The sequence below is a fragment of the Numida meleagris genome, chromosome 26, assembly GCF_002078875.1.
Source record: "Numida meleagris isolate 19003 breed g44 Domestic line chromosome 26, NumMel1.0, whole genome shotgun sequence".
NCBI lineage: Eukaryota > Metazoa > Chordata > Aves > Galliformes > Numididae > Numida > Numida meleagris.
In genome coordinates this window covers 245,517-264,731 of record NC_034434.1, presented here as the reverse complement: position 1 = coordinate 264,731, position 19,215 = coordinate 245,517, and the positions used below count along the sequence as shown (strand labels likewise).

Sequence of the window (19,215 nt, the reverse complement as noted above, 5' to 3'; positions counted from 1 at the left end):
TGCCGCGCAACGCGGGACAGGCGCCGAGGGCAGCCCGGGGCCTTCCGCTGCGCTGTCGGCGGCGCCAACGGTGGAGGGTGAGCGGGGAGGGAGCGTGCGGAGCGGGAGAGCGGCGCCGGGGGGGGCGGGGGCATGGGGCAACGGACTGGGAACGAGGGCCAGAGCCAGGTCTGGAGCCGGGGTCGGGGCCTGGGCCGCGGCCGGGGCTTAGGACACGGGGCCTGGGCCAGGGGCGGGGGCAGGTTCTGGATGTGGGGCAGGGTATGGCTCTGAGGCAGGTTCTGGACGTGGGGCTGGTTTGGGCTGTGGGGCTGAGGCTGGATCTGGATCTTGGTCAGGTTCTGAGGCTGGGTTCTGGTGCCAGGGGTCCTACCCCCAGCTCTGACCCAATCCCTTCACCCCCAGCATGGACACTGACCTGTATGATGAGTTTGGGAACTACATCGGGCCGGAGCTGGACTCCGATGATGAGGACGACGAGCTGGGCCGGGAGTCCAAGGAGCTGGACGAGGTGGGTGCATGGCTGTGGCGGGGCTGTGCTGAGCGTTGCAGCCACGCACAGTAAGCACTGAGTGTGTCCTGCCCCGTGCCTGGCTCCTATTGCAGGCAAAGCTCTGAAGGATCGAGGGTGCCCTTTCTGCTGTCAGAGTTTCCTGCCTCTCCTGGTGTATGATGCCAGGCCTTTACCTCCAGCCACAGTTAATGTTTATGAAGCACTTTGGTGCTGGCAGAAGCTCAGTGTGAGTGTTGGTTGCAGCTCGAGGACGATGACGACGACGACGAAATGGGGGACCACGATGAGGACCACCCAGGGATGGAGGTGGTGCTGCACGAGGACAAGAAGTACTACCCCACTGCCGAGGAGGTCTACGGGCCCGAAGTGGAGACCATCGTGCAGGAGGAGGACACGCAGCCTCTCACTGGTGTGTGGTGTTTAATTCATCTCGTTTGATCCTCCTATAAAAAGATAAAGGAATCTGTCAGTTTAAAGCTGTGTTTCTTATCTGCAGAGAATCCCCATTCGATGTTTGGAGGTGCTGGGTTCAGGTCACCAATAACAGTGATTTATTGTCCTTTCTGTTGTTTTCAGAGCCTATTATTAAACCTGTGAAAACCAAAAAGTTCTCTTTGATGGAACAGACGTTACCGGTCACCGTCTACGAGATGGAGTAAGTAAAATGCAGAATTTGAAGCGTGTGCTTTGGATCAGGCCATCTGTGCTGCAGTTTCCTCGCTTTTCGTGGCTTACTGGCAAGGTGGGGAGGCAGAGGGCTGTGCTGTACGGAGGTGGGAGCTTACAGGGGGCACTGGGTTTGTTTCTTATTAACAACACCGATATAAGCAAATGCAGCTGGTTCCCAGAGTTTGAACCAAAAAGAAGAAGAAGAAAACACAAGGCCAACCATTTTACAGCTATGTTGCCTTCCTCGTAGGCAGCAGTGCATTTCCTACCATTTTTCTGATCCCTTTGTCCTCTGCTCACTCCATCAGTAATTAATTCTCACTCCTGTTCTTCCTTGATGTAAATGGTTAAGACGGAGCCACGCAGAAGTCCCAGTGGGACTTAACCAGAAATCTGCAAGCTTGGTATTGATTTCACATTTAGCCTTGGTTTAAGACCAATAAGCAAGCTTTTAATTTGCATTCTTATTGATTTTTTGTGCTTTTTAAGCTCTTAATCAAAATGTTGTATGCTAAGAAGCCTGCTTCATAAGTGAAAATTAAAGTATTTTTAAGAAGGAGATTATTTGACAGGACTTACTATCTGCAAATCCATAATAATTGATTCTTGTTTGATAGCTTCCCGTTATTTTGAAGAGTAGCTGCTAATTTAGGATCTCAATTCCGTTTTGGCCGGGATCTCTGCAGAAGTGACCAGCCCATCACTCCTCAGCTCATTGCTGATTCAAAAAAGATTTAAATTCTATTGCTGTTTCCTTGAGTCCCTGGGAACATCAGTGTTTAAAGACCTGAAAATCAGAATTAAGACCTGAAAGTCAGAATTAATAGTCTGCGGAACCCCGTGGCTACCTTTTAAAAGTGTGTGGGGTGTTGTTATCCACCTCTGTGGTTTAGTTGACTACCTGCCACCATTGGAGCGGAAGCATTTCCTCATCGGAGCTGCTCTAATACTGTCTAGAAGAGAAGAAAGACGTTCCGAGTATTTAATCTCTTGCAGTTTTACCAGCTCCGTCTCATCCCACCCACTGCCATCTGTCCAGGACTCCAACTCTCTTGTCCTCCCCATCTGCAGAGTGGGATTCTTCCTCCGCAGGGCATGAAAGTTTGGAGAGGATTCAGAGGGCCCTCGGGTGGAAAGCGGCGCCTACTTTTCTTAGACACAGCAGAAGCCTCCAACAGTCTTTTGTGCTTCATCCCTCCAGCTTCCTGGCAGATCTGATGGACAACTCCGAGCTGATTCGGAATGTGACTCTGTGTGGGCACCTTCACCACGGCAAGGTAGTGTGAATATCCCACGTGCGTTGGGTAGCAGTAATGATCTCTCTGTTCCTTACTTTGACTGCTGCTCTTTTGACCCCCTGAGCTCTGCAGCAGCGTTCTCTCCTGCTCCTGTTGCTCTGCAGTTATTTGTAGCTTTTCTTTCAGTCATGTGGAAGTATTTCTGTACCCCCTTTTCTCTGCGCTGCGTGGGAGGGGTGGGATCGTGCTGGTGTTTATCTCTTTGAACATAGTTGCATCTTTTTTCCTGTGGTCTGGTGTTTTTCAGACTTGTTTTGTTGACTGCCTGATAGAGCAGACGCACCCGGAAATCAGGAAGCGCTATGACCAAGATGTAAGTGAGCTCTGGGTGAATCCCTGCCTTGGAATGTGTGGGGAAAATGTGGTTTTGTGATTAGAATTGAGGATTGGAAAGCCGGAGTGCTGTCCTAATTCTGGCTCTGTCATTTAGCACGCTAGCCGTGTGCAAAGAGTTATCATGTCATGCTTCAAACAGTGTTCGATGCAAAACCGTGATATTCTGACTCCTGTTTTGTCTTTGCAGCTTTGCTATACTGATATATTGTTCACGGAGCAGGAGGTAAGTGAGCCTTGTAGGACAAACAGTGATTTCACCCAGCTGCCTCATGCTTTTCTCACAATTACTTATGGACAGTTTCTTCTTCCTCTTTTGTCTCGTCCTCTGTATGTGCTTTCCACATTTTGATTATTTTCTTTATCAAGAAAATGATCTGCTCCTCTTGTTTTGCCAGATCCCTTGTCCAACTGCCTTCCATTTACTGCAGCCCTCATCTCCACATTTGATTTTATGTATCCACCTATGTGATGTTGAAAATGTATACCAGTATTATTGCAACACGTGTGTAGCCCATTAATCTGTGGCAGTAATATCATGACATAGAATCATAGAATTACTCAGGTTGGAAAAGACCTTCAAGATCATAAAGTCCAACCACAACCTAACCATACTACCCTGACTTGAACAACCCACCACTAAATCATGTCCCCGAGCACCACATCCAAACGGTTTTTAAACGCATTCAGGGATGGTGACTCAACCACCTCCCTGGGGAGCCTGTTCCAGTGCTTCACAACCCTTTCTGTAAAGTAGTTTTTCCTGATCTCCAACCTAAACTTCCCCTGGCACTTGAGGCCATTTCCCCTTGTTGTGTCACCTGTCACCAGTGAGAAGAGACCAAGCCTGCTCTTGCTGCAGTCACCTTTAGGTATTTGAAGAGAGCAATGAGGTCTCCCCTCAGCCTCCTCTTCCCCACACTAAACAGCCCCAGTTCCTTCAGTCTCTCCTCATAGGGCACATTTGTCAAGCCCTTCCCCAGCCTTGTTGCCCTTCTTTGGACCTGCTCCAGCACCTCAATGTCCTTTCTGTATTGAGGTGCCCCAAACTGAACACAGTACTTGAGGTGGGGCCTCACCAGTGCCAAGTACAGTGGCAGGATGACTTCCCTAGTCCTGCTCACCACCCCATTCCTGATCCAAGCCAGGATGCCATTGGCCTTCTTGGCCACCCGGACACACTGCTGGCTCATATTCAGCCAACTATCCATCAGCACACCAAGGTCCCTTTCCGTCAGGCAGCTTTCCAGCCACTCCTCCCCAAGCCTGTAGGGTTGCCTGGGGTTGTTGTGACCAAAGTGCAGGATCTGACACTTGGCCCTATTGAAACTCATACAGTTTTCCTTGGCCCGCTGATGCAGTCTATCCAGGTCCCTCTGTAGTGCCTTACTACCCTCTGGCAGATCAACACTCCCTCCCAACTTGGTGTTGTCTGCAAACTTACTGAGGGTGCACTCAATGCCCTCATCAAGATCATTGATAAAGATGTTGAATAGAAGAGGCCTCAGCACCAAGCCCTGGGTGACACCGCTCGTGACTGGGCTGCCAGCTGGATTTAACTCCATTGACCACAACTCTTTGGGCCCAGCCATCCAGCCAGTGTTCCACCCAGCAGAGCGTGTGCCCATCCAAACCATGGGCAGCCAGCTTCTCCATGGGGATGTTGTAGGGGACAGTGTCAAAGGCTTTACTAAGTGCATGCAGACCACCTCGACAGCCTTACCTTCAGCTGCTAAGCAGCTTACCACGTCATAGAATGATACCAGGTTTGTCAAGCAGGATTTACCATTCATGAACAGAAATATGTAAACCATTTTATTTTTTTCGAGGGGAAGGAGGTGGAAGGGGTTTGTAGCAGTGGTGGATGAGGAGAAAAACTGTGATTTAAAATGCACATCTTTCTCCTAGGCTTCCTGTGATGGGAAATTGTAGCCGGGTGCTCTGATTCCATGTGTTTGGGCACGGATGGGTATTTTGTCCAGTCCCACGCACTAAGTACTGCCATGACCAAAGCAATCCTGGGAAGCTTTTCTTTCTCTTCATCTTACTGCCGTGCTTTACGCTCCGTGTGATTGAATCTTATATACTGAGGCATAACTTGATAGCAGAAGAGTGAAAACGCAGAAAAATATGCATCTTCTGTCTCTGGCATTTGTATTTCCTTAGCTGTAATCAGACATGGGTTCTGTGGCCCCAGAGTGGTAGCTTACCAGTCTACACCAGTAGGGAAGGAGGAGCTGGGCTGCACAGTGCAGTGATCTGAGGCTGTTCCTCCCTCCCTGAGTGCAGGAGGTTGGACTGGAGGGATGTTCACTTCCTTCAGTCCTTCTGATGAGTTCCTCTCGTTCATCTTTTATCTGGGAATTTTTCTTTTCCTTCTTTTAACTGGTAATCCTGCTTTCCTGTGTTTCAGAGGGGAGTAGGGATCAAGAGCACACCAGTGACCATTGTTCTGCCAGACACCAAAGGAAAGTCTTTTCTCTTCAACATCATTGACACTCCAGGTATAATCCTGCAAATCCCGCTTTGGGGTGCACTTAGCTGAAGGCAACTCGATGTGTAAAGCAGATATGTGACCACGTGTTCCCTTCTCTTTGGTCCTCTGGGTAGTGCTGTTGATAGGAGCAGATCCGTGTGTTGCAAGAAACACCAGATTTCAGGGGGAAGGCATCTGTGTTCTGCCTTGCTGGGTGCCAGTGACTGGAGCCAAGGGGCAGCCCCAAACCCTCTGCCCTCAGGTTGAAGATTACTCTCATTCTCACTTTCTCCTTCATTTTTGTTTGTTTTCTGAAGGTCACGTCAATTTTTCTGACGAGGTGACGGCTGGCCTTCGTATTTCGGATGGCGTTGTGCTTTTCATTGATGCAGCCGAGGGGGTGAGTGTCAGCTTCTCCTGGGGGTTAATTTTGAGCTCACACCAGAGCCTTGATCCTGCTTTATCTTGAAGGGGATGGGCTCCACTTGCAGCGCTGAAGGGCTTTTGGAGGGCACTTTGAGAAACGGCCAAAGCGGAGACTCAGACTTCCCGCTCCTGTTTCCAGGTCTGACATGATGCGTGTGACCTGTAGGCTGATGATCTGACTTGTTTGCATCTCCATCTTCACTACACTTAAAATTGAGCGGGTTATTTATATCAGAGCTGTCCAAGGGGTAGGATTCAAGCAATTCGGTTGGGTTAGCACCTACTTTAAATTTCAGGAAGATCGCTGATGGTTGAGCTGAGGCTTTCCTACGGGCTGCAGCCCTGTATGTAAGGGTCACTGCCTGGCATGCCCTACATAGCATTCTGTGGAGGGCTTTTGCTAGAGGTGTTGGTGCTCATTTCCCTGTAGGTGATGCTGAACACAGAGAGGCTGATCAAGCACGCGGTGCAGGAACGGCTGGCAGTGACCGTGTGCATCAACAAAATAGACCGCCTGATCCTGGAGCTGAAGTTGCCCCCTACAGATGCTTACTACAAACTCCGACATATTGTGGATGAGGTTAATGGTCTGATCAGGTACGGATCGGGGGGGGTGGGTGGATGGGTTTGTGGGTGGATAGGTGCCCCCAGGGCAGTAGGCAGCAGCAGAGGAAGCCCCACACAGGAGCTTTCGCAGCCCATTGATCGCACACCCACCTCGGTGAGCACATGGGCATCGCACACCTGTGTGCACGTGGGAGCTCACCCCTGCACACAGGCACATGCACCCCCACACACCCACATGTGCGCATGCATCCCCACACAAGTGTGCACCTCCACGCTTGTGGAGGGGAAACTGAGGCATGGAGCAGCTCTGACCTCATCCCACAGCCCCAGCACCGCGTGCTCTCTCCTGTCCCCAAATCCTCTCTAATGAGCTCCAAGCCAGCAGCAGGGCCATGGCCAGCCCTGTGCCCCCGCACCATCCCTGTGCCCCACAAGCATTGATCGTGCCCCACACCACCGCGGCCCCCCGGCCACCCACCTCCTAATGATCCAGGCAGTGTAAACTGCTTGCCTGTCACCTCCTGTTTGGTATGGGAAATAGATGTAAGTGTCTTTCTTGGTTCATAACATTGATTTATGGTTGTTTTTTTTCCCCTTGTCTCCAAAACCTGTCTCCTCTCAGCATGTATTCCACCGATGAGAACCTCGTTCTGTCTCCCCTTCTGGGGAACGTGTGTTTCTCCAGCTCGCAGTACAGCATCTGCTTCACGCTGGGATCTTTTGCAAAGATTTATGCAGACACATATGGTGAGGATTATCCAGAAACCTTGCATGCTTTAACATCTCATTTCCTAACCTTTTTGTTGAGGCTTTCGAAGCTATTCTTCTTCAGCTTTCACTGCGTATCTATGTAACCAGTTTATGCACTCTTGAACTTTGGGAAATGGGAAGGTACTGCAGATCTGAGCCCCCAGTGACTTTATTGTAGTCTCGTAGACTACAGACTACTTATTAATAGTCTTTCCATGCTGATAAAAAGCAAAAATACACTTCTAACTTGTTTTTAGGTAAATAGCTTCTCCTGATAAATATATCTGGAGTCAGGAGTTTTATGTATGCCCTTGATCAGAAAAAACAACTCGTTCTATGGCAGTTGAAGACAGGCATTGCCTTGCCCTCTGTGTATCTGGACAGCTCAGCAGTGAAGCTGTTAAGCTCTGCCTGCCTTTTCCCAGAATCTCCAGAGTCTGAGGTTCAGCTGCAGCCAGGCACGAGCTCGGCCCACAAGGTTTTGCACTTTTGCCCTTCGATCTTTTTTAAGAAACCATCTTGTTCTGCCTTTGATTTAATTTTCTGTTCCCCAGGTGCCCGCTCGAGGCAATCTGCCCCTTGTAGAAGTGGGCCTTTTGCTTGCATTAGTCAGCGATCCAGCCAAGTTTTGAAGTTTCACGGTGGGGAATTTGGGGTGATCTGTAGGAAAGAAGGATGTTGTAGATCAGCTCTTGCAAAGAAGTTGGCCTGAGGGAGGACGAAGTTGTAGAGGTCAAAGACCGATGTTTCAGGACTGTCGTGTGCCTTCATCCATTTGGAGAAATAAATGAGCTCCCTGGGCGTCCCAGAATTAACACAGGATGGTGCCCCTGCTTTTGGAGGCTGAGAAAGCGTGCGGCACAGTCGGTGAGAGATGTCATCCATGAGCTGAATGGTAACTTCAGTCAGTAACATCCGGCCGTGGTCACCAGGGACTCTGTGTGCAGCCTCCACACTTCCAGCAACATGAGTTATAGTGGTTTAACTGTCAGAACTGCAGCCACCCTGAAATTTCTTATGCTTGCACATCTGCCCACAGCAAAAGCTTGTTTGGAAACCGCTGTAAATTATCACCGCTGTCTTATTATTTGTAAATCCACCATGACAGCCAAGTACTATTCCTTCAGCACTTGGGTACTTGGATATGCACTTAATGCTTCAGCTGAAACAAGAACCTGGAGGTGTTCAGCAAGGCAGAAAATGCTGCGAGAAGCCTGCGGGGTGTCAGCCATCCCAGCACCTTGGCACTGCGCAGTCAGGTCGCGGTGTTACCGGTTGGAAAAATGAAGCAGATGTGGCTGGGTTCCTGCAGAGCAGAGTCTGACTCCTCTCAGCTCTGACCTCGTGTGCGATCAGGGCAGCTGAAATGGTCCTGAGAGGGAGATGTGCAAGCCCAGAGCGCTCCTGGGGCTGCTGGTGAGGTCCTCTCAGGGCTGTTTTCTGGCCACTTCCCTGCCCAGTCTCCGCAGGTCAGGATTTGATCAGTTACTCTGAATGGGTACCAAGCGTTCACTCACCAGCATTGCGTCGAAACCTCAGGGTTGCTTTAAAGGGCAAAAAACAGATCTCCAGGATGAGAGAAATACTGAGTGTCTCTTGTCGTTTTCTTCTTCCCTTTAGGAGATATCAATTATCAGGAGTTCGCAAAGCGGCTTTGGGGTGACATCTACTTCAACCCAAAAACGTAAGAGGCCTGTTCAGACATCTGTTACTTCATTGCTGTTTTTTCTTTTCCTCTCCCTCCCCTGTAAACTGTGGACTAGATGACCACCTGAGGTCCCTTCCAGCCTGAGCTGTCCTATCATCCTGTGACAGGGGGGAAAGGTTGGGTCAGGCCTCCTGCTTGGTGTGATTCTATGTTCTCCTGAATCCCAAATGGGAGCAGAGAGCTCTTCTGACCTTTGTTTGGAGTAAGAGTGGCTCCATTATCCATGAGTGCTTCCCAGGGAGCCTGGGAGGAGAAGATAACTTGGGAAGAGCAGTGGCTGTGTGTATGTTGGTGCTAGGTGCTTGCAGGGTGCTCGCTCCTCACTGCTCTCTTTTTGTCTCCCGACAGGCGGAAGTTCACTAAGAAGGCCCCAACCAGCAGCTCCCAGCGCAGCTTTGTGGAGTTCATTCTTGAGCCCCTGTACAAGATCTTGGCTCAGGTTCGTGGTGGTTCATTCTCCTTCCTGCAGCTCCAGACGTGAGCTTGCAAGGACTGAGCACTAGGTGGTGGTGTGTCTGGTGCCTGCGGGACTCTTCACACATTTCTGGGTTTCAGCATGCATGGAAGTGATGGGCATCTCCTTATAGCTGTTCCTTGCAGATATGGCCCTATCTCTGTACAGTTAGAATTGCTTTTGCTCTTTGTAAAGTGCTGTGATATCAGCCAAGTGATGAAACGAGCCACTCAGCCTGTTTTGTGTGAGCTCTGTGTGAGCAAGGAAGGAGCTGAGAGTGATACCTGGCAATAAATTCGGGGCCTTCAGCTGCACCTGGGAGCCTGGGGCTTGGGCACCTGCAGCAAAGCTGACCATGGTGCCTGTCGTCGTGCAGGTGGTGGGGGATGTGGACACGACCCTGCCTCGGACTCTGGATGAACTTGGCATCCACCTGACCAAAGAGGAATTGAAATTGAACATTCGGCCGCTCCTGCGGCTTGTCTGCAAGAAGTTCTTTGGGGAGTTCACAGGTAAATCCTTCCCTGCCACAGCGTTCCCAATAACTTACCCTCACATGGGCAGAGTTTAAGGGCTGTAATGCAGACATGGACTGTCAGCTTGCACAGATTCCCTTCTCAGCTTTGCTTTTCCATGTATAAAATACAAACTGTTTCCTCAAAGAACAGCTTGAGACGCTGCTCACATCTTCCCCATTGCTGTGGGTGCACTGCATTTGGATTTATGTTGTGTTTATTGGAGTACATTTCTTTCTTCTACCCTGCTTGATCATGTTCTCATGATGTATTACTCTTCCAGGCTTTGTGGACATGTGTGTGCAGCACATTCCCTCCCCAAAGGTGGGAGCCAAGACGAAAATCGAACACACCTACACCGGTGGCGTTGACTCTGATCTTGGGGAGGCCATGAGTGAATGTGACCCCGATGTAAGGAAACTCTTTCTTTGCGTTCTGAGCATCCAAAATGTGGCAGATATACCCCCCTTTTGCTGCCTTGACAGAGCAGCTGCCTCCTAGACAGCCATCTGCGCAGATTTGACTTGCAGCACTCTGAAACCTCTCATCCGATACTGAAACAAATCTCTTCACTCTGAGAAACTTTAGTGCCTGTCAGGGCAGCCCTTGGGAGAGAGAACTGTTTGACAGTGTTCAGAACAAGAGTCTGGGTTAGGACTTGAGAGCACGTGGGCGCTGCAGGGTGATTCTGTGTCCTTTTGCTGCCTTTTGTCCCTTTTCCATGAAGTTTTATTCACTCTCCAAGCTCAGAGAAAACTGGCCTGCGTGACACTGATAAAAATAACTGTATATTAGCAAGTCAAAAGAAGTATTTCTAAGTTCCAACCCTTTAATCCATTTGTATCTCTAGGTTCTACCAGGTCTGTGTCAGTTTTTTGGCTGTCTATTGAAAACAGTTTCTTTCATTTTCTTGGGAAGGGTCCGCTGATGTGCCACACAACAAAAATGTACAGCACAGACGATGGCGTTCAGTTCCACGCCTTTGGCAGAGTGCTCAGCGGTACCATCCATGCTGGGCAGCCTGTGAAGGTCCTGGGAGAGAACTACACCTTGGAAGATGAGGAGGATTCCCAGATCTGCACTGTCGGACGCCTCTGGATCTCAGTTGCAAGGTAGGGAAAACTGTGACAATGTGTTTGTTTGTGAGAGAAGTCACTAGGAGTCATTGCTGTCAGGGACAGGGAGGGGGATGGTGCAAAGCTGGAACAGGCTGCCTGGAGAGGTCATGGGTGCACACTGGAAGTGGTCAAAGTCAGATTGTATGGGACCTTGACCACCCCGATCTGGTGGGAGATCTTGGCTTCTGAATGAACAAATGGTCTTTAAAAACCCTTTCCAACTCACACCGTTCTATGGTTCTGTCATCCTCCCCCACCTTTTAGGTATCACATTGAGGTTAACCGTGTTCCTGCTGGCAACTGGGTGCTGATAGAAGGAGTGGACCAGCCCATTGTGAAGACTGCAACTGTCACGGAGCCGCGAGGCAATGAGGAGGTACTGCTCTTGAGAGGAGCCCTGCAGAGAAGGACTTGGGGGTCCTGGTGGACGAGAAGCTGGACATGAGCCAGCAGTGTGCGCTGGCAGCCCGGAACGCCAACTGTGTTCTGGGCTGCATTAAAAGAGGAGAGGTCAGCAGGGGCAGGGAGGTGGTGGTCCCCCTCTACTCGGCTCTTGTGAGGCCCCATCTGCAGCGCTGCATCCAGGCCTGGGGGCCCCCGTACAAGAAAGACACAGAGCTCTTGGAATGAGTTCAGAGGAGGCCACCAAGATGAGCAGAGGATGGAGCTCCTCTGCTATGAGGAAAGGTTGAGGGAACTGGGCTTGTTGAGCTTGGAGAAGGCTCCGGGGAGACCTCACTGTGGCCTTCCAGTACTTGAAGGGAGCGTATAAACAGGAGGGGGAATGATTGTTCACGAGGGTGGATAATGGCAGGACAAGGGGGAATGGTTTTAAACTGAGACAGGGGAGATGTAGGTTGGATATGAGGAGGAACTTTTTCACTCCGAGGGTGGTGAGGCACTGGAACAGGTTGCCCAAGGAGGTTGTGGATGCCCCGTCCCTGGAGGCATTCAAGGCCAGGCTGGACGTGGCTCTGGGCAGCCTGGTCTGGTGGTTGGCGACCCTGCCCACAGCAGGGAGGTTGACACTGGATGATCTTTGAGGTCCTTTTCAACCCAGGCCATTCTATGATTCTATGGCACAGCCTTGCAGGGACTCAAGGTGTTGGAGTGTATCTTAAAAGCTCTGGTGGTGAGGTTAAATAAACTTTGCCTGCCAAGGCCCAGGGCACAAGAGCCACCAATGGAAGGAGAACAGCTCGAACGCTCTGTCAGACCCCAGTGTCCATCTAATGATGCAAAGCTCTTTGTCCTTACCTGATTTCAGGCTCAGATCTTCCGTCCTTTGAAGTTCAACACTACGTCTGTCATCAAAATAGCCGTAGAGCCAGTCAACCCCTCCGAGCTCCCCAAAATGTTGGATGGTCTCCGCAAAGTCAACAAGAGCTACCCATCGCTTACTACAAAGGTATTTCTGGTGTTCATGTGTTGACTGTTCTCAGCTTTTGCTGTGGGATACCTCGTAGGCTGATCTTAAAAACAAGTCAGTTTAACTGTAGGATGTTTTGTTTGTTCTGGGCTTTTTAATGCTGATAAATCCTGGTGTTTATGTAAGGGCCTGTGAGCAATAATGCTGTGAGCTGAACCCTTATCTTGTTTTTCAGGTGGAAGAGTCTGGAGAACACGTGATCCTGGGGACGGGGGAGCTCTATCTGGATTGTGTGATGCACGATCTGCGGAAGATGTATTCTGAGATTGATATCAAGGTGAGGAAATGAGAGGGGGATTTTCCCAGCTGGGATAGGGCTTTGTCCCCCCAAACTCAAAAGGATGGGAAAATGAACTTTGCACAATGGACAGGGTGACTGTCTGCCTCTGGTTCCTCCCCAGCGTGGTGAGGTTGTTGCAGTAAGTGCCCCTGTGGCAGCTTGCAAGTGGTAGAGGGGCTTCTGTGGCAGCCTAGATAATACAAACCCCTCTACAAACCTGTTGCTGTTACTCCAGGTCGCCGACCCAGTTGTGACGTTCTGCGAGACTGTGGTGGAAACGTCCTCTCTGAAGTGCTTTGCTGAGACTCCCAATAAGAAGTAAGAGCCCAGGGCACCCCTGGGGAGCGGTCACTGGGGACAGGCAGGTGGAGGGGTTCTCTGGGGGGGGCTGGGGTCCCAGACAAGTGGCAGCCTTCCATCTGCTGAACTCCCCAGTAACACACTTGAGTCCCATGGATGTTTCTGTGCTCTGTATGAGCTCTCAGAATGGAGGGAATAAAGAGAGATCCACATCCTCCTTTCCCTTCACTGAGTTTCACACCCTCTCAGCAGTTCTCTGTTGTTCCCATGACTGGGAGTTGTATTAGGTTCACAGAGCAGGTGCCAAAGAGCCCATTACTGCCTTCAGTAACTCCCCAAACTTTGTGAAAAGTTTGGTCTTTTCTCATCCATTCTTAAAATTAATGTGCTCCTTTCTGGTGCCTTACAACCCGGTCTTGTCTTCATGCTCCAGCAAGGTATTATGAGATGTGCATGTTTGAAAGAGGGAGGCCTGGCACGGAACATAGGCTGAATAACCAGAATGAAAGTGCAGGATGTTTTAATGCCTGAATTTTCATGGAAATCGTGATCTGCCTTGCACTGAAGATAGTTTTCCTGTATTCCACTGTGCTTTCTGGTTCTTCTTGCCTTCTTTTTTACTGATATACCGTGGCTAGAAGTCTTGTTTTTGGGAACTGGCAGGTTCCACTCTTTGGACCATCTTTGAGGTGCAGAGTATGTGGAGTGATGTCCTCCAGGGCACGTGAGTGGGGTTCTCCAAGGCAACATCCCTTGTGTCTGACGCTTCCTTCTGCAGCCTTATGAGCTCTGGACATCTGGCAGGGAGGGATGGGGCACTCCTGTCCCTTAGCAATCTGCTGCTAGAGATGAGCAGACTTCGGAGAGCAGTTGCTAGCAGCGTGGGCTGTCTTTACAAGCACAACAGTAACGCTGAAAGACATGGATGGCTTCATCTCTGGCTGCGTTGCGCAGTCCCCGAGGTCCTGCCAATTACTCCCATTTCCATCATTCTGCGGACTAATTGCAACTGTCTCTCTTCTCAGGAACAAGATCACGATGATTGCCGAGCCTCTGGAGAAGGGACTCGCGGAGGACATTGAAAATGAAGTGGTCCAAATAACGTGGAACAGGTACAACCAACTTGGGGAGAGCAAGAATCCTTGTAGATGGCAATAATTGGGAAAGTAGGGAACGCTGTAATCTGCAAGTATCAGTCAGCAGCTCCCAGGCAGGGATCCTGGGTGCACCATTGCTACCAACGAGTCCACAAGCATCCTACCCCAGCAAACAGTTTGCTCCGTGTAAAAAGCTGAGACCGTTTTATGTTTATAAGCATGTTATAAGTGCAGGTCAGACATTGGCTTCCTAAACTTTCTTCTCTTCTATCAGGAAGAAGCTGGGTGAATTCTTCCAGACCAAGTATGACTGGGATTTGCTGGCTGCCCGTTCCATCTGGGCCTTTGGGCCGGATGCCACTGGCCCAAACATCCTGGTAGATGATACGCTGCCCTCAGAGGTGAGAAACAGGCACTGAGGTTATATTTCAGTAAAACTTTTGTGCTCTGCTGTTCAGAGGTGGCAGTTCATTCCAGGACCTGCAGCAGGGTCCTAACACTGCTGGAGTGCTTGTTGGTTTGTCGCATCTCAGATGTGCTGGGCTTCTTCCACCATGCTCGTGCTGTAGCTAGTGAACTGCTTGCTGTTTTTCAGTCTGCTCTTTGGGCCAGCATCCTCAAAACTGGCAACTAAATGACCTGTCTTAAAGGATTACCAAAATGAGGACTCTTTATTTTATGACTATAGATGTCAAACTCTGAAGATGATGATTCTGAGCTGTGGAGGGGGTGCAGGAAGACATGGCTGCTCGTCCAGTAACCAACTTTTAAACACTGGGGTCTGTCTGTTCCTGCCTTGTGAGGAATGTCTGGTCTGTCTGTCTGTAGGTGGACAAGGCGCTGCTGGGCTCCGTGAAGGACAGCATTGTGCAGGGATTTCAGTGGGGGACCAGGGAAGGGCCTCTCTGTGATGAATGTAAGTAGAACCTGTGTAGAAGTGGGGCTGATAAATCAATGAATTCTACCATCTGTAAGCGGATGGCTGAACTTTCTCTGGTGGCTCGATCTCTTCTGGGCTCCCTGTGCCCAGAGTCTCTGGGGATGCTTGGCTGGTGCTGGTATGGCAAAGGACGTCCCCTGAGGTCACTTGCTGTTGTTTCTTCCCTTCCTCAGTGATCCGCAATGTGAAGTTTAAGATTCTGGACGCAGTGATTGCTCAGGAGCCCTTGCACCGGGGTGGAGGACAGATCATCCCGACGGCGCGGAGAGTGGTGTACTCAGCTTTCCTGATGGTGAGCACTGCGCTGTGCATGGCAAAAACTGAGCCTCGTGCAGCGCTGGCTCGTGTGATGGCTCAGAGGCTCCAGTGAGTGCAGGCTGTACATGTGCTGCAGGATCTGCCACAAGGACGGTGGTTTAAACTGCCTCATGAATGTTTCCCGTGCCCTTTCAGGCTGGCACGCAGGTTTTACAAGTGGTCACGTTCCAGCCTGGCTGGAAACCTGCCTGCATCCACTCTGTCTCCCGCTGTGCAAGTGTCAGACTTGCTGGGGAAGGTGGGAATGTGAGAGAGGGAACACATCAACGTGGGCAGGAGGAGAAAAGCGCAGAGCTCCTGTTTGCTGCGGGTTTGTTTGGGCACGCACGGGACAGCAGGAACCCTCTCATCCCCACTCGGGCGCCGTGTTTGAGCAGTTTGACAGCTTCTGATCCTTTGTGTGCTGCAGCACGTTGGCTGTGCTGCAGGCTCAGCCGCTGTGTCCCTTTCTTTCCCCAGGCCACCCCTCGCCTGATGGAGCCCTACTACTTCGTGGAGGTGCAGGCCCCAGCTGACTGCGTGTCTGCCGTGTACACCGTGCTGGCGCGGCGCAGGTGAGCTGCTCTGGTCGGCTGCTGTCACCTGAGCAGTGCAAAGCAGCAGCTGCTCACCTGGGATCCGGGTTGCAGAGACCTCTACAGCCCGAGCGCTGATCTGGAAGTGAGGGGACAGGGTGAAATCTGTGCCCTGTGCTGTGTGGGGAGGGGATGCCCAGCACCACGGGCAGCACTTTGCTTTGTGCCTGGTTCTTCTGGGGTGTCAGAGAGGAGAAATAAAAGGGGACACGTAGGAAAACGAATCTTTTCTCTTTTTGGCAGAGGCCATGTGACGCAAGACGCTCCGATCCCGGGCTCCCCTCTGTACACCATCAAAGCCTTCATCCCCGCCATCGATTCCTTCGGCTTCGAGACAGACCTGAGGACCCACACGCAGGGACAGGCGTTCTCACTGTCTGTCTTCCACCACTGGCAGGTGAGCCCTTGTGCTGGGAAGGAGGGGACGGCAGATCAGGCAGCAGGCTGTGCTCAGTGCCGCAGCTTACACAGAGCAGCCCGAACATCCTCAGAGCACCTCCAGTGCGGGCATCTGGAGCCGGTGGAGGCTTTGTGCACCAGCTGTGAAGCCTCTGCCAGAAGCCAGAGGCTTTGTTTTGTATTACCCAGCATTCCCCCTAGCAGGAGAAATGAAGAAACTGAATGCTGCTGCTCACTGAGCATGAGGGTCCTCCAGTGCCTGAGCAGCAGGCGCGCTGCGCCGGGCGCTGTTTGGGTGCACTGAGCTCTGCTGCTCATGGAGCGCAGGGCTTGGACTTGCTGGTCTGCTGTGATCACCATCCCGCGGCTTTGGCTCTCAGAGAAAGGTTTTTAGCCACACTCTATTAGCGACTTCCCACAGGAGTGATCACAGGTGGCGAGGTGACCGTTTCTCCCTGCCAGGAGAACAGATGCCACGTTGGGGCTTTGTGACACCCGGAGGTGTCACATCTGGGGGTGTCTGCGGGGCCCGGGCGCGCTTCCCCTTGCAGTTCAGGCTCTCCTGGAGCTCCCAGCGTTGCTCTCAGCCATGGCTTTGTTGCAGATTGTGCCCGGTGACCCCTTGGACAAAAGCATCGTCATCCGCCCCCTGGAGCCTCAGCCAGCCCCGCATCTGGCCAGGGAGTTCATGATCAAGACCCGGCGCAGGAAGGTACGTCTGCAGGACACCGGGGTGCACGGGATCTCTGCTGGGACGGCTGTATGGGCGCTGGCGTGCAGAGGAATAACACGGATTTGGGTTACTCCGCAGGGCTTGAGTGAGGACGTGAGCATCAGCAAGTTCTTCGACGACCCCATGTTGCTGGAGCTGGCCAAGCAAGACGTCGTTCTCAACTACCCCATGTGAACGCATCGTTGCTGCGCCGCGAGGGCTGAGCTGAGTCCTTCCCCACCCCTCGGGGCCCCTCAGCTCGCTCGTGTGGGGCTGGAGAAACGGCGTGCTCAGCGCCTGTCCCGTGCACAGCGCAGCCCAGGGCACCGATGCTTTGTGTGTGATCAGAGCTCAGCGTGCAGCGAGGTTTTCCCTTCAGCTACGCTCTCTGCAGGCACACAGATGTGGTCCTGGCTGCAACACATCGGCTTGAGTAGAATGTTCAGACTCTTGGGGTGTGAGGTTGCTGGGTCAGCTCCCTGCTTTTGGTAACGCTGCCCGGGGGTGCTCTGCCTTCGTTTGGGGCAGGCGGAGTGCTGGGGCTGGGGGCTGTTCCTACCAACCTCCCCAGGAAAAGGGGCGAGTCTGGATTTTACCCTTTCTTTGTACATGTTTTTGGAACCCCGGTAAACTTTGATTACAAACTTCCACCCCGAGCTCAGTCTGATCCTTTCTGCAGAAGGGAGAGCAGGGCAGCACCCTGCTTGCCCCCACCCCAGCGCTGCTTTCTGTCTCTGTCACCGTGTCCCCCCCCACAGCCAGGACAAGTCCTGCAGGACTGTTCTCTTCTGCACTAAGCTTTTCTTCCTTTCTCACTAGGCTGTGGCCTGCTGCTGTTTTCAGGGGCCCTAGAAGCCTCAGCCCCATCACAGCAAGTCCTTTGTCCCGGGAAGGCTGGGGGGGGGGACAGGGACATCCATCATCCCTCCAGCACGGCGCTGCCCCCAGCCCTGCACTCTGTAGGGCCGGGTGCCGGCTCTGGGGGGCTGTGCTGTTCCCTATGGGCAGACCCCCCCGCTCAGCATCACCCCATTTCTCTGCCCCCCCAGGGGCTGTGGGATGGGGCCGGCAGCGTGGGAAGCGTTCGGTTCTCACGCGGGATGCTCCCAGCGGGATCGCGGCTGGAAAACGCTGACCTGCAGCAGGCGGCCCCGCGCCTGGGGTGGGAATTTTCCGTGGATACGGTGGTTCCATGGGAATGGGGAACATGCGTGGGACGGGGGGGGGGCTGGAATTCCCCCCCCGTCTGCCCGGCCACGGGGTGGTGCAGCGGTAAACTGAGGCAGGGCGGCATGGGGTGCCAGGAGCGGGGCTCCTCGTGGGGCATGAGATCATCGGGGCTCAGCAGTGGGGCAGTAGGGCCGTGGGGCACACAGTGGGGCAGTCTGACCATCAGCTGGGAGAGCCACCTTGTCCCAGCCCCCACATGGGGCACCAATCCCGCTCTGCTCACGGCCCCAGTGGGGTCCTGAGGTGCTGAACAATGGGGTGAGCCCCATCCCACCCCCGTGTCCCTGTTCTCAGTGCTGCCATCACCATCCTGCACCCCCCGTCCCTGTTCCCACTGTCCCTGTCCCCATCTCATTCCCAGTGTCCTTGTCCTCAGCCTGTCCCCATATCTCTGTTCCCAGTTCCCCTGTCCCCATCCTATCCCGTGTCCCTGCCTCCAACCTGTCCTCATCTCTGTTCCCAGTGTCCCTGTGTCCCCATCCCTCATCCCATTCCCAGTGTCCTTGTCCCCTTGTCCCCGTTCCCAGTGTCGCTGTCCCCATCCCGCTCCCTGTGTTCCCGTCCCCACCGCATTCCCGGTCTCCCTGCCCCCAAATCTCTGCTCCCTGTCCCCTTCATCCCATTCCCCCCGTCCCCCATGGCCCTGCCCCACTGTCCCCATCCCGTGTCCCCGTGTCCCCGTGCCGCTCCGCTCCCCGCGGTTCCGTGGTGGCGCGGCCTCCCCTCCGCCCGCTGGGGTGGGTTTGGGGGGCGCTGTGCGCATGCGCCGCCCCGCGCCCCCCGCCCGGGCCGCGCTGAGGGCACGGCGGCCATGAGGGGTGAGGAGGGGGCTGCGGGGCCGTGCGGGGCTGCGAGGGACCGTGTGGGTCGGAGGGGGGCGGTGAGGGGCTGCGAGGGGCGGCGCGGGGCAGCGTGGGGCTGAGGGACGAGGCAAAGCCCCCGCTGGGCCCTGTGGGGCCGTGCCGGCCCCGCCCCCGCGGTGCGGGATTCCGTCCTTCCACGCGGCCCGAGCCGCTCTGTCAGCGCGGGGCCGCCCCCCGCCCGCACCCCACGCGGAACCCGTCCCGTCCGCGGCCCCGTCGGGCGCTGAAGGCCGCGGTGCGGTGC

At 53.0% G+C, this 19,215-nt stretch overlaps 2 protein-coding genes across 5 annotated transcripts in view; both read left to right on the top strand.

Moving 5' to 3' along the window:
• Positions 1 to 17,528, top strand: EFTUD2 (elongation factor Tu GTP binding domain containing 2). 4 transcript variants are annotated; one of them, XM_021377729.1, is made up of 28 exons: positions 1 to 77; positions 365 to 511; positions 758 to 923; positions 1,091 to 1,169; positions 2,385 to 2,460; positions 2,729 to 2,794; positions 3,005 to 3,040; positions 5,228 to 5,318; positions 5,608 to 5,690; positions 6,147 to 6,313; positions 6,906 to 7,030; positions 8,654 to 8,717; positions 9,090 to 9,180; positions 9,572 to 9,707; positions 9,994 to 10,121; positions 10,629 to 10,822; positions 11,093 to 11,204; positions 12,096 to 12,236; positions 12,433 to 12,534; positions 12,773 to 12,855; positions 13,863 to 13,949; positions 14,209 to 14,335; positions 14,763 to 14,850; positions 15,048 to 15,166; positions 15,652 to 15,746; positions 16,011 to 16,164; positions 16,771 to 16,878; positions 16,978 to 17,073. In XM_021377729.1, the coding sequence occupies exons 2-28, from the start codon at positions 407 to 409 to the stop codon at positions 17,071 to 17,073; spliced, it is 2,919 nt and encodes a 972-aa protein (XP_021233404.1). In that variant the 5' UTR covers positions 1 to 77; positions 365 to 406. The 4 variants fall into 4 exon arrangements, with proteins under 4 accessions (XP_021233404.1, XP_021233403.1, XP_021233405.1 ...); XM_021377728.1 differs by having other exon boundaries at positions 7 to 77; positions 406 to 511; XM_021377730.1 differs by lacking the exon at positions 1 to 77 and adding an exon at positions 84 to 168 and having other exon boundaries at positions 406 to 511.
• GJC1 (gap junction protein gamma 1) overlaps positions 18,882 to 19,215 on the top strand; it is a 14,735-nt gene continuing 14,401 nt past the window's right edge. The window contains exon 1 of the mRNA XM_021377722.1: positions 18,882 to 18,926. The gene's annotated coding sequence lies outside the window, so the exon portion shown is untranslated. The remainder of the gene's footprint in view (positions 18,927 to 19,215) is intronic.

What these genes read in the sequence shown, in the direction of transcription:
- EFTUD2 (XM_021377726.1), top strand. Translation starts at nt 407, where the DNA reads ATGGACACTGACCTGTATGATGAGTTTGGGAACTACATCGGGCCGGAG. An exon ending in AGCCGCGAGGCAATGAGGAG is followed by an intron (nt 11,205 to 12,095) that starts GTACTGCTCTTG and finishes ACCTGATTTCAG; the next exon opens with GCTCAGATCTTCCGTCCTTT. An exon ending in ATGATACGCTGCCCTCAGAG is followed by an intron (nt 14,336 to 14,762) that starts GTGAGAAACAGG and finishes GTCTGTCTGTAG; the next exon opens with GTGGACAAGGCGCTGCTGGG.